Raw genomic sequence first — 9,809 nt, 5'->3', positions numbered from 1 at the left:
CCCCACCCTGCTCCAGATTCTGCTCCCTCCACATGCAGTGAGGGTGGGGATGGAGAATGGAGGATAGGCATCTCTCATAAAAACTGAACAGGCCCAGAGAAAGCCTGCCACCCATCAACATTTCGGAGTCGCTGTGAAAAGGCTTCCACTGTCCTACGGGAAAGCCAAGGGTCAATGAATGCTCCCCGCTACACATACACATCTTCCAATCAGCCTCTTGGTGGCTCCCTATTAAAGCCAAGGACCAGCAGACGTTTGAGGGAGGCCGGCAAAATGAGAAAGAGAATCCTCCCATATGTTAAAAAAAGCAATTAAAGGGGCGCCTGGGGGGCTCAGTTGTTAGGCGTCTGCCTTCAGCTCAGGTTGTGGTCCCAGGGTCCTGGGATCGAGCCCCGCATCGGGCTCCCTGCTCAGCGGGAAGCCTGCTTCTCCCTCTCCCACTCCCCCTGCTTGTGTTCCCTCTCTCGCTGTGTCTCTCTCTCTGTCAAATAAATAAATAAAATCTTAAAAAATAAATAAATAAATAAATAAAAAAATACACTGGAAGGGGGTCACCTGGGTGGCTCGGTCGGTTAAGTGTCCAACTCTTGATTTCGACTCAGGTCATGATCTCAGGGTTGTGAGATCGAGCCCAGATTTGGGCTCCATGCTGGGCGTAGAGCCTGCGTAAGATTCTGAGCCTCTCCCTCCACCCCTGCCCACACTCTCTCTCTTTCCCCCCCTCTCTCTCTCAAAAACAATAAAAATAAAAACAAACTGTAAGAGACAGAGATAGATACAGGGTGGGGGGGGGCACAAGAAAAAAATAGCCTATAATTGGAAAGCTAAAAAAAAAAAAGGAAGGGGCTTAATGCATATAGTCTGCGAGCATTTGTGTTTTTAAAAAGAAAAAAGAAGCATCTATGTCTTTTTATCTCCACACCAACCATTCTGGAGGATTTACAATCAGCTCAGAATGAGGGTTGGCTATGTTATCATTCTTTTGTACCTTTGAATTCTGATTTTTGATTGTGTTACCTATTACCGAGTTTAAAATCTAATACCGAATAATAAAAATATAATTATTATTGTCAGAGAGATGAGAGAAGAAATTGCATTTTGGGGAATGAAAAAAACAAATATCACAAAAACCTTTTTTTCCCCCCAAAAAAGGAGAGTACGAAAAACCTTCCAGGGCATAAAACAAAAAGACAGATGAGTTGGGGGGTGGCCAAGGGAACCTCAGCTTTATATCTAATGTTCTAATATTTTGCAAGGAGAATACAGTCACCTTAGTGTGTAATTAAAAAACGGAGCTCACGTGGAAATCCATGTGAAGCTCCTAGCTCGCGGAGGTAGGCTCCTGGGAGTTTCCTTTCCCTCCAGGAGCCCAGGGCTGGGCAGGCAGCCCCCAAGCCTTCCAGGACTGGAGGGCTCAGCCAGAGATCACAGAGGTCACAGGCCTTCATAGCTGATAGGGATAGAGGTGAGGCGAGCCCCTGGGTCCCTGTTCCAGGCAGCATTCCCGAGAGCGTGCCCCTTCTGCTCCTAATTAGAAGGCCTTGTCCTTACAAACACTGAGGGACACACAAGGTTTCTGAAATTAATTACTATGTGGTCAGGTTTGACTCATGCATGGAACGAGTTCATGAGCCAGTGTGGGAATGATCCGGCCCCATTCCACCCCAACGTCTAAATCCGCTGTCGTTTGAAGAGGAAAACATAAGAGAAAACGTTTATTCAAGTTTTTCTCCTGGGCCACCTACATCAGAGTCACCAGAGGTGCTTGTTAGAAATGAACTCGGGCCCCCTCCCACATCTTTTGAATGAGCCTTAGCAGCGGGGCCCAGAGATTTGGCCGCCGAACCCCGAAGCAGGCAAATGCAGAAGCCACCGTCTCAGTCTGCAAAGATATTACTCTATTTTTCTTTAGTTCAACTTCTATTTTGCGTCTTCATCCTACTGCTTGCAGAAAACATTCCCTTATCCATTTCCAGGTGAACTCCATCATCCCACGCCATCCCCTTCTCCTGCCTCCACCATTGATCTAAATTTGGGGAGTCCCTTAGCACCGTGGCATAGGGGGGCTGGCAGGGAGAGCCCTCTCTCTGAGATAAATCCTCCTGGGTCCCACCTCCATGGATCAGACATGCCCTCGTTTCTACCCTCCTGCTGCTGCCCCCAGGACCCAATAGCCATGTACCAGCTTTCCAAGCCACGCTCCGTGGCCAATTCCCCAAATGTGTTCTGGGTTCTGTCCCTTCCAAGTCCTCTGGACTTGGCCATTGGGGAAAATGAAGATCACTCCGAAAACAATGTCTAACATCTTGTCTGGTCCTCCACTAGCTGGTAGGTAGTGGGGTAGGTGGGGGTGGGGGCTCTGCCTGTTTGTAACTCCTTCCCCATCTTAGACCCAGACACTGCAGCTTTTGAACTTAAAAGCCTGGAATTTGGCCTCTTTGTTCTCTGGCTAGACAATAGAGTAGTCTCAGGGCCCAAAAGCAAAAGCTAGCACCGCACAGTGCCATCTGGGCCCCCAGACGAGAGCTCCCTTTTCACATAGGCTGAGCCACCCAGACATTCGGTGCCTGTGCACAAGAACCAGGGACGTGGCTGCCCCTCTGAGGGGGGAGGGAGCTGAGAGTATCTTATCTTAGATCTGCTGAGTCCCCACACCCAACACATGCTCCCTGTTCACTCACCTCCCCCAGACAGCTGGGAAATGACACCTCTGGTGGCAGAGCCAGTCCCCAGGCTTCTGCTGGGAGGGGTTGGGGCGCTGCATGGGGGAGGCTCTCACACCCTGGGAAGCCTGGGTGGGGGAGGGAAGAAGCTGGCTCCTATTTGTCTCAGACACCAAGGCCACCAGCCTCCCTCTGTTCCCCTTCCAGGGATGCGATGAGCACTCCTGGCCCAGGATCATGATCGCTCCCCCAAGACACCTCCTCCTTCACTTTTGAGGCTTGCCTTGACCCACCCCACAAGATAGGCAGCTCATCTGGTCCCATCTTGTCTCTGAAGTGCCAGGCCTGCTGGGGATGAGCGGACTGAGTGCGTGCAGCTGATGTTCAGAGGATCTAAGAGAGACCAGTCGGGGATGGAGGGGGGCATGGGTAATCTCCTTCTACCATGTTCCAGATCAAGCCATTTAACACGTATGCAGTGCCTACAAATGTAATATATGTGCGGCCCGGAGATAGGACAGGAACTGGCCAAGGTCACACCTATGAGGTTAATCCACATGTAAAGTAGTACCTTGCACCTGGGTCCTGCAGGGGCAGCCCCTGCCTACTGTCTTTCCCCTAAAGAAAAACAGAACAAACAAGCAGAAAGCCCCCAAAGCCCCTTTCCGTCGCAGCCTGGGATCAGAGGCTGAGCCCTCCTTCTGTTGCCTGGGAGCTGACCCAGCTCTGGTGGCCCCTCGGCCACCACGTGAAGCAGCCCCACGGGACAGCCTCGGGCCCTCCTCCGTCGGCCTTAACCTTGCCCTGTCTCAGTCAAGCACCCCCGGTCTGAGCCCCAGTCGTGAGGAGCGGCAGCTTACACACTTTAGTGATTTGCTTGGGGTGAGGGGTCTGCCTCTTCTCCCTTCCTTCACACCCCGCTCCTCAGCGGCCGGGGCCCCAGGGCTCCCCTGAGCCGCCCACCCGCCGGGCGGGTCGAGGGCACCAGCTCCCGCCGCTCTGCCCACTTCTTCAGCAGGGTCCCAGCTACCCGCATTGCCCCGGCGACCTGCACTTGCCCCTTCCCGCGCCCCCCCGCCCCCGGCCACTGCAAACGCTGCAGCTGGTCGCCGGCCTTGGGGCCCGCGCGCAGCCCGAGGCCTTGGGGGGGGGATGTGGGGTGCGGACTGGTTTACGGGTTTCGCGGGTGCGGGAGGACGTGGCCTGGGGCTCAGGGGCGCCGTCAGGGCCAGGGGCAGAGGCGTGGGGCGACTGTGAGGGCTGCGGCCCGACCGGGCGGGTCGGCGGAGGGTGCGGGGAGCCGCAGCGCCGGGTCTCGGGGCTCACCGAGCTGCGCCAGGCGCGGGGCCCCCGAGCTCCAGCACCCGGCCCGCCGCGCCCCGCCCCCACCGCCCCGCTCGCGACGCGCCGCCCGCCGCGCCCCGCCCCCGCCCGCAGTGCCCGGATGTGGGTGACGTGCGGCCGCCATCTTCCCGTCCCGGGCAGCCAGCGCCAGTCGGAGCCAGCGCGAGCCGCCGCCGCCGCCGTCCCTGTCGCCGCCGCCGCCGCTGCCGAGCCGCCCGCCCGCCTCCCCCGCCATGTGAGTCGGCCGCCCGCGCTCGCACTGGGCCCGCCTGCACCGGCCGCCGCCCTTGGGAGCCGGTCTGGGGAGCGCCCGGGGTTCGGCCGGCGCCCGTGACTGCGCGCGGGCGGCTGGAGAGCGCCGCGTCCCCGGGCTGGCCGCGCGGGCGGTGGCCGCGGGAGGGAGCGGGCCCCGCGTCCTCCCGCCCCTGGCCTCGCCGCCGCCTGTCATTTCGGGTCGACCCCGGACCTTGTCTTTGAGGTCGCCCTTATTTGACGGGCGGGGAAACTGAGGCCTGGAGGGGGGAGGGGGTCCGACTCAAGGTCACGCAGCTAAGCGGCGGCGGGGCCGGACGGAGTCCAGGGCTCCCATTGGGTGGCCTTCCTCCGGGGAAGGAGAAAGGGAGGGACGGATGGATGGACAGGAGGATGGGCGGAGCCCTGGCTGCGGGGCCGGTGGCTCCAGGCCTCGGGTCTTAATCCGACCCTGCCCCTCAGGTCGGCTACCGCTGCCACCGCCCCCCCTGCCGCCCCGGCTGGGGAGGGGGGCCCCCCTGCGCCCCCTCCAAACCTCACCAGTAACAGGAGACTGCAGCAGACCCAGGCCCAGGTGGATGAGGTGAGTGGGGGGGGGGGTGGCCGAGGCAGTGGGAAGGACCCTGGGGGTTGGCAAACCGGCGGGGGGGCCCATCGTGGGTTGGAGGTGATGAGCTTATGAGTTTGCGGACAAAGACGTACCCTGCCCCTTCCCTGTTCAGCTTGCATTTGGAACGGCCCTGGGGTGTTAGTCAGCCTTGATGGCCTGGGGTGGTTCAGTCCGGGCAGGTGTGGTCGGGTGATGGACAGGCTGCTTGAGGCTCAGTACATAGAGGGTGCTGCTCTGACGTCCGAGATGTCTGACTGTCAGCATGCCCCTGATGTGTGCTCCTTGCATGTCCTCAGGTGTGTTAGGCATGTTCTCTGTGTGTCCTTGGCATGTTAGCCTGGCAACATCGGGGTGCATGTTCCCTCTGTGGGTGCATGGTTGAGGAGTGCCCTCATTGAGGCGGCCTTGGCACACCCCCTGCCTCGTGGGCCCCTCCCCCAGGTGGTGGACATCATGAGGGTGAACGTGGACAAGGTCCTGGAGCGGGACCAGAAGCTGTCAGAGCTGGACGACCGTGCAGATGCACTCCAGGCAGGGGCCTCCCAGTTTGAAACAAGTGCAGCCAAGCTCAAGCGCAAATACTGGTGGAAAAACCTCAAGGTAAGGGTGGAGGCATGCAAGAGGGCTGGTGTGAGAACTAACTGATGGGTGAACGGGAGTGTCCTGGTCTGTGTCACTGACCCCCCCTCCCGCTCTCGCCCCCAGATGATGATCATCTTGGGAGTGATTTGCGCCATCATCCTCATCATCATCATCGGTGAGTAGGGCAGGAGTGGCTAGGGCCCTTTCTCTGGAGAGGTTTCCCCTTCTAGGTTTTGAAGGTCATTAACCTAGTTTTTACTATTCAGCAAAAAGCATATATAGCTGCCAATGCAGCTCTGATTCATCTAGAGCCCCAAACCTTGCTCTTCTTCAGCCTGCACTTTGCCTGGTTGTAGGCAACTTTTGTTAAGATTTTTGGAAACAGGAAAGCTGGTAGATCCCCACTGCTCCCTTGAGGATCCTTTTTGGGCCTAAACCTAGTCTGGGAACCCTGGAATTGGGAAGTGGGAGAGCAGGCAAGGCCCAGGGGCTTGAGACGTGGCTCGGAAGCCCAACACCCTACTATTTGAGAACTTGTGGGCCCAGAGAGCCCAGAGGATTAGGAGTCTGTGGCCCCAAGGCCACACCGTGGAGTTGTAGCGACTTCAGAACCTCCCAGTCCAGCCCGTTGCTTTACAGGTGGAGAACCCAAGGCTGAGAGGGCTGGGGCGTGGGGAGGACGGGAGCAGGGCCAGGCCTGACACACTGCTTTCTCTCTCTTCTTTCTCCCCTCTCTCTCTTCGTCCTTCTCTTTCCCTCTCTACAGTTTACTTCAGCTCTTAAACCCCTGAGGAGCCCGCCCTGCCCAGAGAAGGGCCTCTCCCCACCTCCCCCCCCATCCCCAGCCGCTCCTCCACCTCTCAGCCATATCTTCCAGCCCCCCTCCCCTGGATCCGTGTGTGTGTGTCCCCCCGTGTGTGTGCCCCCCTGTAAATAGCCAGCTGTTATTTATACATATATAATATTATATATATTTGGTCTGTTTGTAGTTTTATTACTAGAAGATTTTTCCGGTTGTCCTTAACACCCCTTCCTGAGGTTCCCATCTCTTCTCTCTTTTCCTCCTTCCCCTTCCCTCTCTTCCTGATCAGCCCTGAATCCCTTCATTTGCATCTGCTATGCAATAGTCCCTCTTCCTCTCTTCCTTCCCTTGGATTTAGCTGATCCTTCCTCCCACCCTGGCCTTCCCTGTACCTCCACTCCCTATTAAAAAAAAAAACACAAAAAAACCCACAAAAAGCAACTGTCCAGGCCTCCCACGGTGCATCTTCTTTGCATCTTTGGGAGGCCCTGAGACTGGCCCCACTTGGTCCTAAGAATCCCAAGGTCTTCTGGGAGCTTCCAGCATGTTAATTAGCATCCATTTACATACGGACATCCCTTTTGGTTTCCTCCTTTTTTGTTCCATTGCTCTTCATTCTTTAAACCCATGTTTCTTTTTTACTGAGGAGTTAGTCCCTATGGTCCTTGTATCAGTCTTTCATTTGCATGACATTACTTGCAGGTGGTGGGAGCCTGGGCTTTTGGGAAGCCAGGCTCTTCTGGCCCCCAGAATCACCCCCTCCTAGCCCCTCTAGTCTGGTTTGCCTTCCTACCCCCATTTTCCAAACCTCTTGTCCCCTCCTCCCCCTCCCCCCAGCTGGTGTGTAAGTGTCTTGGAGTTCAGTGTGTCATGATGGACCAATAGTTTTGCCACTTGGAGTCTCTCCCCACATTCCTGCTCCCCAGTTTTCATGTGGGGCACTCAACCGACATTCCCATGGGGTCTCCCTCCCTCCCATCCGCCTGATCTGCCTCCTCCTCCTCCCACCAGGAGAGTTTGGGGGTTGGCCACAATCTGACTCTTTTGGGGGAGATGGCTGCCAGTGTGTGGGGGGTCATCACTGCCTTGGGGAGGAGTGGGGCAGGGCAGAGAATCCCCCCAATTCCTGCCTGAAATCTGGCCCCACCCTTGCTGGGGTTTGGACCGAAAACTCCCCTCCCCGGTTTGTGGGGGTGTTGCTCCCATCACTGCCCAGCTCCTCTGACTGCCCCCCTGAATTCAGGGTGGGGGTACTAGTCACTGCCAATGTGTGTATGGGACTTGCTGGAAGATGGGGATTCTCACCCCTCTCCAGGGCAGTTGAGCCCAGAGTTGTCTCCTCCTTAGGTGAAGTGATAGAGGGTCTAATGTCTTTTTAAATGGCACAATTTTAGGAGTCTGAGGGTGCAGTCCCTAACCTGCTGGAGGGGACCCCCCAAACTCTTTCTTCCCCCCACACTCAAGGTTTCTGTGTGGAGGGGGAGCAGGGAGATCTAAGCTGTGGTGTGAAAGGGTAGGGAGAGATGCTGGGGGTGGGGGTGCTGTGTTCTAGACCCCCCCATATTATCCCAGTGTCCCCTGCCCCCCCTTCCCTCCCCCCATGCCCCCAATTCTGTGACGCATCCAGATTGTGAAAATGTACAATAAATGTGTAATGAGTAACCAGCTGGTGTGTGTTCTAAGACCTTTTCTTAACCAGTGGGAAGGGTATAGGATCTGCAGGTGAAACGGGAAAGTTGAGAAGGTACATTTGGAATGGACTGAGCTTTGCTGGAGGGCCTGACCTTGGGCAGAGCAAAGTGTGATTCCCAAAGTGGCCACGGGTGGGCGCCCGGCGCTGATAAGAGGAAGTGTTCTTGATCCCTGTGTCAGCCTGGTGAGCCTCGAGGCTTGGGCCTGGAGGCATGCTCCTGCTCTGTTGGATCCCTCTCCAACCCTTGATTTAATTCCCAGATGCTCCGCAGTCGCTCCCGTGGTCATTTACTCCTAGGCCTGAAGTAGATGGCCGACTTGTGCGAAACGTCTCTTCCCCCCTGGGTTCCTCTCGCAGTGGCAGCATCCCGAAGGGGTTAATAAATACAGAGCAGATGGGCTCAGGGAGACCCGGCCATAGACTGGCCTGCTAGGGCTGCACCCTGTTGTAGGGCTGGTGACTCGACCCCACGCTGAGGTCCCTTGGCCTCCCGGCCGGTGACGTCCCCAACATGGCACCTCTAGCACCCCCGACCCCAGGTGCTGCAGCAGTGAGTGGAGTGCTGGATGAGCCCTGGAAGCCCGACTTCCCGGGCCGCAGCAGGAGGTGAATCCTACGTAGTGTTTCCCGAACTGCCAAGGGTGCTTTTACAAAAGGGTACGCCGTCCTCATAATAATGTCCCCCATTTACCGAGGGCTCACTACGTGCCTCGCGCTTCATCTACTGAGGTTCCCGAACGCCCTCGGACCCGCCCTCTCTATCATCGTGTCGGGGGCCTGGGTTTAAATCTAGGGCCCCATTACTGACTGGAGTGTTAATCCAGACAAGATTATGTAACCTCTCCGGAGCCCAGTCTCTGCGGGGCGGAGTAGTAGTGAGACGGCCTCCCGGCTTGGGAGAAGCGCCTGGCTTGGTCCACAGAGAACCACCCGGAGGCAGCCGTCATCACCGTGATCATCATCGTCCTCGCGCGGCGCTGGGATCCGAAGACCGCTCCACCGTTAATGCCGGCCCCTTCCAGCTTCGCGGGGCTTTAGGGGCCCGGGGCCGGAGACTCAGTGCGGGGGGCGCTCTGGTCACGCCCAGGACAGCTTGCCCGGGTCTCGGCACAAAACTCCCCCAACCAACGCCACCGCCGCTCACATCTGCGCCTGCGTGCAGGTCACCCTCGCTGCGCCTGCGCAGACTCCGTAGTCTCTGGTAAGAGTGTCGTCAAGGAAAATCCCCAGCTTCCAGGTAAACAAGTTGCCGCGTGAGACCGCCGGCACGTGTCTTCTACAGCTCCGAGACCTCCCAGCCTATGAGAAACTCTGAAGGGCTGGACTGGCATTCGCGTCCCGGATTCGGGCCGGTCGGAGGCTCGTGCCACAGCCAATAAGAACCTCCGAAGTGGGTGGGGGCGTGACTTTCGGCCAGACTCCCAATCAACGTGCCGGGGCGGCCCCTCTCGCACGTGGAGCTGTCACTGCGGGTGGGCAGACTGACCAATGAGAAGATGACGGCGGCCGCCGGCGCCAATGGCGGCGGCGCGGGGGCCGGGCGGCCGCACGCGGCGAGGGGCATGGGTCGGGGTCCCCGGGCCAATAAGCTTGAGGGGCGTGGCCGCGCGACGGGTGGGCGGGCCTGGAGGAGCTCGTCCGGGCGCCGCCGTCCCGCTGGGGAAGAAGCTGTGGCCTGTGCGTGCGCGCCGAAGGTGAGTGTTCGCGGGTGGGCGGAGACCGGCGGAGACCCGTGTGCGCTTCTCCGGAGTGGTGTGTCCTGTCCCAGGCGGTGTTAATGGAGTGGGGCGGGGGGATCGTGCGAATGCAAGATCGCCGCGGTGGGAGCTTTGAGGGTCGTGGGAAATGGGACCCAGAGGGACG

At 58.0% G+C, this 9,809-nt stretch overlaps 1 protein-coding gene across 1 annotated transcript; it reads left to right on the top strand.

The window, feature by feature from the left end:
* Positions 1–4,560: 4,560 nt before the first annotated feature.
* VAMP2 (vesicle associated membrane protein 2) lies at positions 4,561–7,918 on the top strand (the record flags this gene model as incomplete). The annotated part of the gene is made up of 4 exons (XM_032431675.1): positions 4,561–4,842; positions 5,311–5,469; positions 5,575–5,626; positions 6,218–7,918. Coding segments are annotated over 4 exons (510 nt in total), but the record flags the coding sequence as incomplete, so codon positions are not given.
* Between the last annotated feature and the right edge of the window lie 1,891 nt (positions 7,919–9,809).

Source organism: Phoca vitulina, unplaced genomic scaffold, assembly GCF_004348235.1.
Source record: "Phoca vitulina isolate PV1807 unplaced genomic scaffold, GSC_HSeal_1.0 scaffold47, whole genome shotgun sequence".
In the NCBI taxonomy this organism is placed as follows: domain Eukaryota; kingdom Metazoa; phylum Chordata; class Mammalia; order Carnivora; family Phocidae; genus Phoca; species Phoca vitulina.
The sequence above is the reverse complement of the archived record's forward strand: the minus strand, read 5'-3'. Positions and strand labels throughout refer to the sequence as shown.